The 13,132-nt window shown below is 48.8% G+C and overlaps 2 protein-coding genes and 1 long non-coding RNA gene across 4 annotated transcripts; all 3 read right to left on the bottom strand.

Annotated features, from left to right (window-relative positions):
- Window positions 1-108: 108 nt before the first annotated feature.
- On the bottom strand, window positions 109-1,833 carry LOC135414839 (ankyrin repeat domain-containing protein 7-like). The gene is made up of 4 exons (XM_064656081.1): window positions 1,477-1,833; window positions 942-1,056; window positions 530-703; window positions 109-441 (listed from the first exon to the last, which is right to left on the bottom strand). The coding sequence occupies exons 1-4, from the start codon at window positions 1,692-1,694 to the stop codon at window positions 331-333; spliced, it is 618 nt and encodes a 205-aa protein (XP_064512151.1). The 5' UTR covers window positions 1,695-1,833; the 3' UTR covers window positions 109-330.
- A 2,745-nt stretch (window positions 1,834-4,578) lies between these two features.
- On the bottom strand, window positions 4,579-6,116 carry LOC135414840 (uncharacterized). Of its 2 annotated transcripts, none has more exons than XR_010430856.1 (3): window positions 6,020-6,116; window positions 4,914-5,892; window positions 4,579-4,614 (listed from the first exon to the last, which is right to left on the bottom strand). It is a non-coding gene; the product is annotated as an uncharacterized LOC135414840 (long non-coding RNA). The 2 variants fall into 2 exon arrangements; XR_010430857.1 differs by having other exon boundaries at window positions 4,580-4,614; window positions 4,866-5,892.
- Window positions 6,117-8,068: 1,952 nt separating this feature from the next.
- LOC135414841 (ankyrin repeat domain-containing protein 26-like) lies at window positions 8,069-12,581 on the bottom strand. The gene is made up of 5 exons (XM_064656083.1): window positions 12,449-12,581; window positions 11,309-11,441; window positions 9,825-10,106; window positions 8,965-9,200; window positions 8,069-8,285 (listed from the first exon to the last, which is right to left on the bottom strand). The coding sequence occupies exons 1-5, from the start codon at window positions 12,517-12,519 to the stop codon at window positions 8,084-8,086; spliced, it is 924 nt and encodes a 307-aa protein (XP_064512153.1). The 5' UTR covers window positions 12,520-12,581; the 3' UTR covers window positions 8,069-8,083.
- Between the last annotated feature and the right edge of the window lie 551 nt (window positions 12,582-13,132).

The raw sequence follows: 13,132 nt of genomic DNA on the forward strand, positions 1-13,132 counted from the left end.
GAGCACTTAACGCACCAACTATGCCTTGGCTTAAACCTCCCTCGCCTGCAGAGCAGCCATGCTGCTGAGCTAGTGGCAAGCTTCCCGATGGCTCTGGGTCTGTGTGGGGAGAGGGCACCACAGACAACGCTTTCTTGCAGACCTCAGCGGGCAAAGTACGAGAGCCCCTAAGGTACGAGAGCAGCCAAGTGCAGACCTGCATTTACCAGTCACACAGGGAACTGCTTCCACGTGGCTCCTCCTTCTTTTTCCAAGCTCATTGCCACGCCCCTCGTCTCGGTCTTGCTTGCAGGCTACCGAGAAGACCCCTGTGCTGTTTTGACAAACCCCTTACCTTTCACACTGGGCTTGAGCATGCCTGTCAGCTGCTTTTTTCAGAAGGCACTCCAGAATCTCCTCATGCTGTAGGAGGGCTGCAAGTTTTAAGGGAGTAAATCCCATCTAAAAGGACAAATAATCCCCATTAGAAAGACACAGACAAGCTCTGCAGCTGTTTGAAAGAGCAGCTTTACCCACGTGCCAGGGTTACCTGGTTCTGAGCATCACTATTGGCATTATGCTCGAGTAACAGCCCTGCTACAGCTGTATTTTTAGATAGGACAGCCAGGTGAAGGGCAGTGTTGCCGCCAGCGTCTGCCAGATTCGGGTCGGCACCGTGTTCCAGCAGAATAGCAACACATTCTTCCTGCTCCTGCTGTACTGCCTGGGAACAACACACAAAAAGGGAAAGACTTCCAACTTTTACATCCCCCTCTATCACAACTTCCTCAGCTCCTGAACGCTAGGATAGAAGACCATCTTCAAAGATTAGCTAACAGAGGCCTATGCCATGCCAATTGCAATATGCATGTTTCTATGGCCCAAGGAATCCTGCCAGACACCTCCCCTTTAACACACCATCACTAATCCCCACCTACAAGATCCTAAGGCATTGCACACACCTTCATCAGTGCCGTTCTCTTCAAGTTGTCAGCGAGATTCGGCTGGCTGTTCTTTCTTAGCAGATATCTAAGGACATCTGCATGGCCATTTGCCGAAGCGAGATGCAGAGGTGTCCTAAAAATTAAACATACGCTCTTAACCTAGACAGACAGAGGATGAGCCAAAGCCGTGTCTCTACCCAGTACCCTGGGGACCCTGCCCGGACTCTGCTCCTCCCCCTTGCTGCTCTCTGCTGCTGCTGCTGCTGCAATCCTGTGCTGATTAGCCAGAGGGCAGAAGAGGGGAGGGCTGAGCAGCTGCAGAACAGCCCTGCAGAGAGACTCGGGCAAAGCGGCAGGTCGGCAACATGCGTTTCCAACAGCGCTGGAGCCCAGCCGGCAGCTACAAGCAGTGAAGAGCTCAAGAGTTCACTCTCCCAGCTGACAGGGCAAATCTCACTTTTCAAGGCTTGTCCTTAACAGAGGGCTGCCGAGGACTACTGCAGCTTGGCTCAGGAGCAGCCAAGGTGTGCCATCAGCATCCCATAGAACTCACCGCATCTCCTGGTCTCGCCTGTCGATGCCGACTACCTTCACATACCAGCGCCAGCGCCTCAGCCAGGCCAGGTCGCCGCGGGCGGCCGCGCGGTGCAGCCTGCCCAGCCCCTCCTCCCTGAGCTCGGAGGCGCTGGTGGAGCTGGTGGCAGCCCAGGGCTGCCCACTGGTGGTGCTGGATGGTGACTGCCGTCGCTTCTTGCTGAGAAGCCACGGCATGGCCCTGCTTGGAGCTACCAGCAGCAGGAAGTGCAAGAAGCCCCCTTGCGGAGGGGCTGCCGGGTGCCAAGCAGGGATGAGGAATGGGACGAGGGCGAGGTTAAGGGTGAGGGTGACAAAGGGGACGAGGGCGAGGTTAAGGGTGAGGGTGACAAAGGGGACGAGGGCGAGGTTAAGGGTGAGGGTGACAAAGGGGACGAGGATGAGAAGAAGGATGGGCACAGGGTATAAAGCACAAGGCAGACGAGGTCGCCCTGTGCAGCGTTCGTAGCCTGCAGCTACCAAGACGGCGATACAGGCGCGAAATGCTCCCACAGCGGGATATGCTACTGCTCCTCGAGAGGCTACAGCAGCTCTGAGCGCCGGCTCCGGGCACCAACAAAGCTGTGCTCGACTGGTGCCTGTGGTGTCACAATGGCAGGTGGAACGCTCAGCACGTCACCGTGGGGTGTGGCAGAGGCCACGGTGCAGGGTGAGGCCGGGCGGGACATGGCAGGGTGGGGCAGGAGTGAGGGCGGCCCTGCTGGGCCTTGTGGAAGGAGGTGGCCTGGGCCTTGTGAGTGTGGCTGGCGGGAGTGGGCGCTGCCCCGCCTCAGGGCACCCCGGGGCAGGCTGCGGTAGGCGCTGGAGCAGCTCCCGCATCACCCGCTCTGGGTTTTTGCTTCAGCCTGTGGCCGGGCTGCCTCTGGACGCACTTCCATGAAATGAGGCTCAGGATGAAGTGGGATCCCAGCCCGAGCAGGTGGGGGCCACCACAGCTCTCATGAAATGCCCACTGAGTGCTCCAAGCCTGCCATGCCAGAATTCCAGGATGTAGGGACATGTCCCGAGAATAGGGAGGGAAGCATTCTGGGAACTGAAGTCCCTGGACAGCATACTGGGCCACATGAGCGGTGTGTGTTGTGCTGTCATTGGTCAGGTGGTCACATGTCCTCCAGAGGGTTTATAAGGAGGCATTTTTCTTTTAAATAAACAGATTTGACTGCTTGCCAACTAGCTGCCGGGTCGTGTCTTTTATATTATATTAATATACCACACCAGGACAATTCCCCAACTCCTTTGTCTTGTCCCTCTTGAAGAGCAGACACCTCACCCCCCCAACCCCTCGTAACTGCCCACCCTAGTTCGAAGCTGCTCACCTGCAGTCCTGCTGCAGTGTGACGAATTCTATGTACGTTCCCTTTTTTAAGTTCAGCCACGCACCTCCACCGGGAGAGAAGGAGCCGCTTCTTCTGCCAATGCCGTGTCAGCTCTGGACTACAAGCTTCTAAATATTAGAAGCTGGGGCTCTCGGCCTCAAACACGGCGCCATTTGTAGGAGGTCAATAACTAATCGATCCCAAGTTTGGGGGTGAAAACTGGAATCTTTATTGAACACGCATCTCACAATTTAAGGGTCTTGGGGGCAGGACATGTTTATGAGGAGGATGGATTATGCTAAGCTGGGGATGGATTATGCTAACTAGAGGATTACACAATTTTCTGCTACAGTCACACAATTGTTTAATATTTCCTGTAACAAGGATTACATGGGGGGGACAGAACAAAGGGGTTTCTACGTAGTCTGATATCATCATCACAAAGTCTTTCCATATCTTGCTGCAGGAGCCAGGCCGATCAACATAGTTAAATATCAGTAGGTCTTGTGAAGAAGCATGCAGTCCTCAGGTGGTGGGCTTTCTTTCAGCCCCTGTTGGTCCATGGCCTGCTACATAATCCTTTTGTGCTGATATCCGAGTTTCAAATTGCTACAGATGACCTAAAGTCTTCGGCTTTACCACAGATGTCTGGGTGGTGTTCTGAAACCCAGACTTCTGTTCAGTCCCAAACTGTTGCCAAGATATCCCAGGCCAGCTGGATCCAGAAGTGGACTTGCAGCCAGATGTATGCTGACAGCGCTGCTTGTGACTGCAGATTTGCTTCTATGGCGCTCCCAAAAGAGCTCGATGTCAGCCTCTGCAAGTCTCTCAACAGCTCTGAAACATTCAGAAGCACACAGAGAGTCATCTTTGGCAGTAAGGCTTTTGCAAAGTTACCCTCCACGTCCTTGACTACTACTCAACTTCTAAAAGCCAGGGGCATTAAAAGTGTGCAAAACAAGCACATTCTTTGATCTGAGCTTGTTCAGAGGGCCTGTTTCTAAGAAATCACACTAAGTGCAAGGAGCAGCAAGTGTCACCTCCATAAGAACGCTGGCCTTCTCAAGGAAAGCTCAAACCTCAGACCCGCTGCCAAAACAGAAGCCAAGAAAGAGCGTTCTTATTTTTGATGCACAGAATCCAACTCTGTTCTCCGAGAGGCCTCTCCTTATTCAAACAGTAAAGGGCACAAGATTCATCTTTTCTGTCACATACGGGATGAGGAGATTAGCGACTGGCAAAAAGACTGCCTGCTAGAACAACATCAACTTGAAAAAGACACCAATAATGCCATAATGGCGCTACTGTGGTGTTACTGCTGGAACTCTTAAAGAGAAAGGAGAAGACAGGTCTGATGAAGGGAAGGGTCTTAAGGGACTTTCCCCACAAATATGCCGTGTTCTGCTTTCACACATCGTGCTGGCGAGACGTAAAAAAGGGATTTTAGAAGGAAAATGCACGAGGAAAAAGGAGTCTGTTATTACCAGTCCAAAAAAGTATGGACTTACCTTTCCAGTTTCTTGGCTAGACTTTTTATGGTTTTCGCTTCCACCAGATAGAGCTCTTTGTACATTTCCACTTCTGCCTGGGTGGATTCTTTTTGAAGAGGTCTGTCTTGTTGGGTGTTTTTTATCCTGTCCATTTGACTTTTGAGATCTCTACTTCTTTCTACTGTTTTCTCGCTGAATCACTATGATGGCTCCGAGGACTTGAGCTCTTTCATGCTCAAGAATCAAGATCAGTCAATCTGTCGGGAGTGAGGACATTGCTGCATATGAAAGCTGGAGAAAACAAGAAGAAATGTGTGACCCTCCAGAGGATGAAACCCCTGTATGAAATTGTCAAGAAGTTCAGACCCAACGCGTTTCGAGTTTTACAGTTGTGTCTAAACATTTATTGTAGTTTTTCCCTTGTTTGTACCCTGAAATTGTTGTATGAAAAATGCCCTTGATTTCTGTATCCTTAGCTCCACCCTAGTCCCTCCCTTTCTTCTAGCAAATTCTACCCCTACCTTATATAAGCCCAAACCCACCTCCCTAAATGAGCCATTTTTTACACCCTCATCCCGAGAGTGGCAAACCTGTTATTCCCACAGGGACCGCGTCCGTGCTCCACATGAAGATTTTTTGAAGATCCAGCAGATCCACTTGTAAGTTTAGCAGTGGCTGGGGGGAAAATTGACAAGATTCCTGGTGTTACTTTTACAGTAGACAGGGCAAAATAAGGCAAGGACATGACAGGCAACACAAGGGACTGCAATCCAGACAGAGACTTTAAAATTTCCAAGGGAACATAACAACGGAAGGGCTAGGTGCAAAGGAAGAAACCCATTTTTTCCACAATTGCTTATCCGTCAACAGCATTTCTAAAGCAAGTGGAAGACATTCTGGGGGCTACACACTGAACACCTTCAGGCAATCCACAAATGACTCCTGTGCTAAACAGCCCCCTGTAGACCTCTTCAACCCGAAGTCTCTGCTTTCCTTTTATGTCCAAACCAGTGATTTATTGGCACACTACTACTACACAGCACCAGGCACTGCAAAGCAGTAACTCTGGAGGAACAAATCCCCATGGAACAGGTGCATTTCCTCTTTGGACACCTGGCCTCAAATTCTACAGCATGTTTTATGCTACGTACGGCAAGCACTGAACTGATATTTGCCGAAAAAATACTGAATAATCTTTTCCTAAAGACAGATTATCTTTTGTCACTGATCTTCTTGCTTATTCCAAAAAAGACTGCACCACCTAAGCTACCAAGACAAGCCATGAATCACAGAATCATAGCAAAAATCAGGAACCAACAGCAAAGAACGGGTATGGTGCGGTTTAGTGCTGAATGCCATCGGTGTACATGGGAGGGGAAGTGATGGCTGAAGCTTATACTTATCTTGTGGCTGTTTTGCTGTTTGTGCTTGAGATGAACTCTAGTGAAGGGCAACTTCAGCTTAAGCCAAGGGTTTCTTTGCGCTTGGTTTTTTCCAGGCAACAGCATAACATTGTACGCAACATTTTGGTAAGCAGGAAGTTTTCACATTCAAGTCTCAACTGGAAGGCTAGCAGAAAAAAAAAACCAAAAACCTACTTATCACAGGAACTTGATAAAAATGGCTCGAGAGCTGTCAAGACCTAGAAATAGTCACCTTTTTCTTAAAAAACCCTCCTAACATAATGACACATTACCTCGTTGAAGGTCTCTAGCGATTTTTGCATCCCTCGATGGGATGCATTCCTGTCGTGCCTAGAATTATACAGAAAATACACAGTTAAGACGTAGTATTTACAGAGTTAAGAGGTAAGATTTCAGTGGATTAAGCCATCATTTTACTCACACCCCTTCGAGGAAAAAAACTTTAGAACTTGATATGGTAGTAGAGTTGGAAGCAAGTCCTGAGAAGACAAACTGTGTATAGTGAGAGTGAACTATCCTCAGCTCCTCTGTTGACAACAAACTAAAAGTCTCCAGAGGTTGCAGTCAAGGTCAGAGAGAACTTCAGGGGACTAAGTCCTACCAAAAAAAATGCAATAGGAAGGAGAAATGTTGGGATCGAAGCAAGCCCCCAAACTAAGAAACAAAACCCCTCCAGACATCAGTCACTGAAGGTTGGGGAAATGTCATACGTAGTTGTTCATCAGCTTCCTTGAGAGTACGCTCAAGGCTGTGAGACAGACGTGGCCTCAAAATGTATGGGTGCTGTTGCAGTCAGGACGCTGAGTGAGAACAGTATCACCATTCTCAGATCACGTGCATTCTTTTCTTGGAATCAACTCAACTGTTTTCCACAAGTAGATCTGGGAAGCAGTTGCTGCAAAGCGTTGAAGCAGCCTATATAGCGATTTGAACTACACATCTGCATAAATTAGCAACTGGATAAAACAATGAGCCATGAAATAACCTGTAGAAATATTTAATTTCTGTAACATCCTTGAGGGAAGCTAGGAAAGCAGTAAAGGTTTCTGTCTTGATACTGACAAAACTTTGAGATGCCCAGAGTTTTCTTCTGGAAAATCACAATGGAAGACTGTTGCTGCACAATTCAGTTTTAGGAAGCACTGGGTACTCCCACTGTCCTTCCCTTCACTGTCTGTTTTCCCTGTTCTTTTTCAAAAAAGACACAGCTGTCAACTCTTTTCTTTTCAAGTAGGGCAGCTTTTTTCCTCGAACAGGAATGGTTTCCTCCTCTGCCTTTTCCTTCTTTTAACATCTTGCTGCCATCTCTCTGTCCTTTCTTTCCCTCACTTGTTCCGTGCTCCCTGCCCCTCCTGGTCTTCTCCTTTTCTCCCTTTTGCATTGGGTCCCTGAAGTGTGCTTCCCTTCTAGTGCTTGCCTGCAGAACAGTCCCTGCAGATGGTACAGCACTAATTACCTCACGAGTTCTTTCCGTAATGCCTGTCCACGCCTCTGCCCTCAAAAATGTGTTCACAGCGGTACAGAAAAGTTCCTGTCTGTAACTGCCGCTGCTACGCATTACCTACGCTGCTTGGTCCCTTTTGGTGTTTTTCTCTTCAACCAGGTGCTGTATGTAGACACCTTGTTGAAATGGGTTCTTTCCAATGGAGGTGAGGGGACCAGTGAACTGAGATGGACTTCAAAGTGAACAAATGCTTCTCACATTCATCCAACAACTAAACACACTAACTCAACAGAGAAGCTTGGCCATGCCTCAGTCCCATGCTACGTGACTGTCCCACTGATTACAGCTACTGGTGTGTGGTTTCCACGTCTCCTGGTACAATGCTCTGCATTCTGGAAGGGATGCGCTATCACACTGACTGCTGATTACAGGCATACTTGGACCAGTGCTATTGCAGAGGTTGCAGCGTTGCTGCACAATTAAAAGGCCGTGAAGACCTCCCAAGGAGTAGGTAGTTCTGCTGTTTCATGTAGTAAGACGTAGCAGGAACTACAGGAACAAATGCCTCCTATCCATAGTAACATATTAAAGCAAGGTCCAGTGAAGAAACTGCTAGAACAAAGATCAATGATGAAGAAAATGGGGTCTCACAGATGTCTGCTGGCATTTGGCACTCATGGTGACATTAGCCACTTGAAATAGGTCACACATACCATACATGTAAATTTAGTGTAGAACTTAGGTGCGGGGTTCGTGCCCCACAGTGCTCTTTACCACAGTTTGTCTTGTAAAAGAAGGTAGTTACACAGTTCATTGCTTCGATTTCAATATTTTTTGGCCTTTGACCGCTCTGGAAAATTTGTACAAACCTGATGTCCTAAAATCTTTGGCTTTACCACAGATGTCTGGGTGGTGTTCTGAGACCCAGACTTCTGTTCAGTCCCAAACTGTTGCCAAGACATCCCAGGCCAGCTGGATCCAGAAGTGGACTTGCAGCCAGATGTATGCTGACAGCTCTGCTTGTGACTGCAGATTTGCTTCTATGGCGCTCCCAAAAGAGCTCGATGTCGGCCTCTGCAAGTCTCTCATCAGCTCTGAAACATTCAGAAGCACACAGAGAGTCATCTTTGGCAGTAAGGCTTTTGCAAAGTTACCCTCCACGTCCTTGACTACTACTCGACTTCTAAAAGCCAGGGGCATTAAGAGTGTGCAAAACAAGCACATCCTTTGATCTGAGCTTGTTCAGAGGGCCTGTTTCTAAGAAATCACACTAAGTGCAAGGAGCAGCAAGTGTCACCTCCATAAGAACGCTGGCCTACCCTGGCCTTCTCAAGGAAAGCTCAAACCTCAGACCTGCTGCCAAAACAGAAGCCAAGAAAGAGCGTTCTTATTTTTGATGCACAGAATCCAACTCTGTTCTCCGAGAGGCCTCTCCTTATTCAAACAGTAAAGGGCACAAGATTCATCTTTTCTGTCACATACGGGATGAGGAGATTAGAGACTGGCAAAAAGACTGCCTGCTAGAACAACATCAACTTGAAAAAGACACCAATAATGCCATAATGGCGCTACTGTGGTGTTACTGCTGGAACTCTTAAAGAGAAAGGAAGACAGGTCTGATGAAGGGAAGGGTCTTAAAGGACTTTCCCCAGAAATATGCCGTGTTCTGCTTTCACACATCGTGCTGGCGAGACGTAAAAAAGGGATTTTAGAAGGAAAATGCACGAGGAAAAAGGAGTGTGTTATTACCAGTCCAGAAAAGCATGGACTTACCTTTCCAGTTTCTTGGCTAGGCTTTTTCTGGTTTTTGCTTCCACCAGATAGAGCTCTTTGTACATTTCCACTTCTGCCTGGGTGGATTCTTTCTGAAAAGGTCTTTCTGGTTGGTCGCTTTTTATGCTTTGCAGTGCACCTTCAAGATCTCTAATTCTGTCTTCTAACTGTTTTTTCAGTGAGTCTAAATGACTGGTTCTGATTTGTTCTAATCTGTCCTGGGAGGCTGCCTGTGCCTGAAGGAGACAGTGCACCTTCAATCACCACAAGAAAAAGAGAACTCTCTCCAGCAGAAAATTGCCTGTACCCAATTTCAAGGCTTTACGAAGAGAGGCAGCTGTGCCTCCTCACTACCAGCAGCAATGAAAGCAGAACCCTGGAGCTACTATTATACAAAGCTACTAATGAAAGGACACTCTCTCTGTAGGACAGGGCATATGGAAAAGGATTCCTCAAAGACAACAGGAGGATCTCCCACCTCCACAACTTCAGTGACTCCTTTTCTGAGCACCTTCCCCCCCTACAAGGACAAAGCAGCACCTGTAGGTCTGGCCATGACAGCTGGCAGTTGCAAAACCCATTCAAGAATGAGCAGCGAGAACCAGGCCAGCGGACAGAGATACCCCCCCAAGCACTGCAAAGTGGGAATCTGCCTTGGGCAGGCTTTTGATTCAGGGACCTGCCGGCACATTACACACCCGTGACAGCCCTCCTGCCCAACCATATTGCCTTCTCCCACTGCCTTCAGGAAAGGCAGAAGCTAACACACAGAATACAGGAGCAAAAGAAAAATACCAAAACCGATGGTCACAGCAGAAGTTTACGTAGCGCCTGTGGACACTGGTGAGAAATTCACTTACTTGCAAAAACTCATTGACTTCTCGGAGTTTTTGTCTGATTTCGTGGTCTGCTCGTTCTTCCGCCTCTCTTTTACATTGTTCTAGTTGGGTGCGATTCACCATGTTAGTCTCCAAATGGTGCTGGACTTTTGCCAGCTCTTCTTGCAGCTGGCATTTGTCCATCTCCAGGTTTTCGCACTTCCCACGCAGGGTAGACAGCTCTTGTTGCAAATCCTGATTTTTGGCTTCCAGCTGCGTGCACTTTTTACTTTCCCCGTCCAGCTGCTGGGAAAGTTCAGCAACCTGCAGACAGAAAGAAGAAAACAGGAACTCAGTGTGATGTAAAGGCAGTGAATTCTGTGGAAACCCCAAAAGGGGGTGGCCAGGGAGACTATATTCATCATCTGATGGCTCGGGACTAGAAACAAAGTGCAACCGGGCTCTTTTCCAGCCAGAAGAGCTTTCACCTCATTTGTCTCAGCATTCCTCAGGTTCCCATCCTTTTTGAGTTCCTCATGCAAAAATGCTACAAGCTTCTGGACTCAAAAGGAATCACTGCAAAGGCAGTAAGTGATTCTACAGTGATGCCTTCCAAACCCAAGTGTAGCTCTGAAAGCTGGCCACTTTAGCAAGGAATCTGAGTAAGGAGCGGAGAAGGAAATAAAAGGTTACATGCCACTACTGCACAGGCAGAGCAGCCTCAAAACCACTGCTGGGAACAGTCCTTCTGAGTCCCTGTGACAAGATGGGCTGAAAGAGCTCCCGTGAGCAATAAGTTACAGATTTTCCCCTGGGAGGCACCTGTCCTCGTTGTGCCCTGGGCAGCAACAACACTGTGGAGAAAAGCAAAACGTCAAGTGCCTCCTGCTCAGCTCACGCCTGAGACAGGGCTCAGGGGCTGATTGTGCCCTGCGAGTGACAGCGGTGTTCCTCCCCTCTCTTCCAGGGCAGGAATTCATCTGTCAGACCCAGATGACGCTGTCACAGCCTCCCTCAAGCTGCAGCCAGGCCTGAGCTGGGCCCCACTGCTCTCAGCCCACGGACGTGATGTCCTGCAAGGATGGCAGACCTGCCCATCCCTAAGGCCCAGCCAGGGGATCTGCACTCTTGGCTGACCCCGCTTACTGTCAGCAGACCTGTTCTGCTCTTCTTGCTGAGGGCCTGTGGGAGGGCTCCCTGGCCGGTGAGGTCATGCACCCTGCCAGGCTGGCTGCCACTCTTGGCTTGCCCTTCCTCTGCAAGACAGCCTGGCCTCCATGAGCCCTTACACCTACTGCTTTGCCCTTACAGTTGCGTCTTTACCCATAATGATAACTACCTCCGTATTAGTTATAGTCATCTACTACTGTAACAGCAGAAGGAGCATTAAGAAAAGCCCATCACATCCAAAATGCAGCCATGGAAAAAAAAATCATCAACATGACAAGAAATATACGGAAAGCATCTCCCACGTTTCAAAAGAAGTAACATCACAACCAAAAAACCCCACCCAAAGCGCAGCTCACCTCTGTTCGTAATCTATCCACTTCCTTGACCTTTTCAGAATATCTGTTCTTCATTTCTTCCAGCTGGGACTGGGTTTCTTTCTCTTCATTAGCCCTGAGTTTCCTCCTATCTACCCTCAGAAGCTTTTCCAACCTGCACAGCAAATTAGTTGCAAAACCCATGAAACACAGGAAGAACCAGCCTTTTGCCCACAGTCTCACATAAGCAGCACAGACATCAGAGAAGCATAGAATGGCTTGGCTTGGCAGGGACCTTGAAGATCATCTCGTTCCAAGCCTCCTGCTGGGGGCCGGGACACCTTCCACGAGACCAGGTTGTTCAGAGCTCCATCCAACCTGGCCTTGAACACTTCCAGGGATGGGGCATCCACAGCTTCTCTGGGCAACCTGTTGCAGTTCCTCACCACCCTCACAGCAACCAATTTCTTCCTAGTATCAAACCTAAACCTACTGTCTTTCCGTTTGAAGACATTCCCCCCCCTTGTCCTCTCACTACATGCTCTTTTAAATGCACTCTTTTCATCCTTGTGGTAGGTTCCCTTCACGTACTGAAAGGCCACAATTAGGTCACCCCAAAACCTTCTCTTTTCCAGGCTGAAGTATTGCAATTGTCCCAGCCTTTCCTCATAGGAGAGGTGCTCCATCTTTCTAACCACCTTGGTGGCCTCCTCTGGACTCACTCCAACAGGTGGAGGTCCTTGCTTTGCTGAGGACCCCAGAGCTGGATGCAGCACTCCAGGTGGGGTCTCAGCGACGTCCCTCAGGACATCAGTCCTGTGCTGGTGCTTCAGATCACCTCCCTGTCATCCATGTGCCTTGACATAGCTTCTAGAAGGATCTTTTCCGTGACCTTCCCAGGCACAGAGGGGAGGCAGACAGGTTGGCAGTTACCAGGACCCTCCTTCCTACCCATTTCAAAGATGGGTACAGTGGGTTTCCCTTTTTCCCGTCACCTGGGACTTCACCCGACTGCCACGACTTTTCAAATATCAAGGAGAGTGTCTTGGCAACTACATCAGACCCCGTTGGCCAATGTAGGGCAAGCAATAATGCTGGTGAGATGTAGACAATGCATTTAGAAGGAAAATGCATGAAGAAAAAGGAGTCTCTTATTACCACTCCAAAAAAGCATGGACGTACCTTTCCAATTTCTTGTCTAGGCATCTTCTAGTTTTCAATTCCTCCAGGTACAGGTCTTTGTACATTTCCATTTCTCCCCGCGTTGCTTCTTTACGAGAAGCACTCTCTTGTTGGGATTTTTTTACCCTGTCCAGTTCACTTTCGAGATCTCTAATTCTTTCTTCTAACTGGATTCTCACTGAATCGCAATGGCTGTCTCCGTTTTGTTCTAATCGAGCCTGGGAGGCTGCCTGTGCCTGAAGGAGACAGTGCACCTTCAACCACCACAAGAAAAAGAGAACTCTCTCCAGCAGAAAATTGCACGCATCCAGTTTCAAGGGCCCAGCCTTACTCAGAGAGGCAGCTGTGCCTCCTCACTACCAGCAGCAACCAAGGCAGAACCCAGGAGCTACCACGGCAAATAATTCTTTTCATTGGGAAAGAAGCCCAAATCAGCACTCTTATTCAAAGCTCCTAATGAAGAGACACTGTCTCTGTAGGACAGGGTATATCGAAAAGGATTCCTCAAAGACAATATGAGCATCCCCCACCTCCACCCCCTCACCCCCACCCCTGGAATTTAAGTGACTCCTTTTCTGAGCACCTTCCCCCCCTACGAGGACAAAGCAGCACCTGTAGGTCTGGCCATGACAGCTGGCAGTTGCAAAACCCATTGAAGGATGAGCAGCGAGAACCAGGCCAGCG

The sequence above is a fragment of the Pseudopipra pipra genome, chromosome 5 (genome assembly GCF_036250125.1).
Source record: "Pseudopipra pipra isolate bDixPip1 chromosome 5, bDixPip1.hap1, whole genome shotgun sequence".
In the NCBI taxonomy this organism is placed as follows: domain Eukaryota; kingdom Metazoa; phylum Chordata; class Aves; order Passeriformes; family Pipridae; genus Pseudopipra; species Pseudopipra pipra.

Excerpts from the sequence above, each read along its gene's own strand:
- LOC135414839 (XM_064656081.1), bottom strand. The coding sequence starts at position 1,694 with ATGCCGTGGCTTCTCAGCAAGAAGCGACGGCAGTCACCATCCAGCACC. Across the intron at positions 704-941 it reads AGAGAACGGCACTGATGAAG|GCAGTACAGCAGGAGCAGGA; the intron begins GTGTGTGCAATG and ends TGTTGTTCCCAG. Across the intron at positions 442-529 it reads ATAGTGATGCTCAGAACCAG|ATGGGATTTACTCCCTTAAA; the intron begins GTAACCCTGGCA and ends TTGTCCTTTTAG.
- LOC135414841 (XM_064656083.1), bottom strand. The coding sequence starts at position 12,519 with ATGGAAATGTACAAAGACCTGTACCTGGAGGAATTGAAAACTAGAAGA. Across the intron at positions 11,442-12,448 it reads CTAGACAAGAAATTGGAAAG|GTTGGAAAAGCTTCTGAGGG; the intron begins GTACGTCCATGC and ends TTTGCTGTGCAG. Across the intron at positions 10,107-11,308 it reads TGGATAGATTACGAACAGAG|GTTGCTGAACTTTCCCAGCA; the intron begins GTGAGCTGCGCT and ends TTCTGTCTGCAG.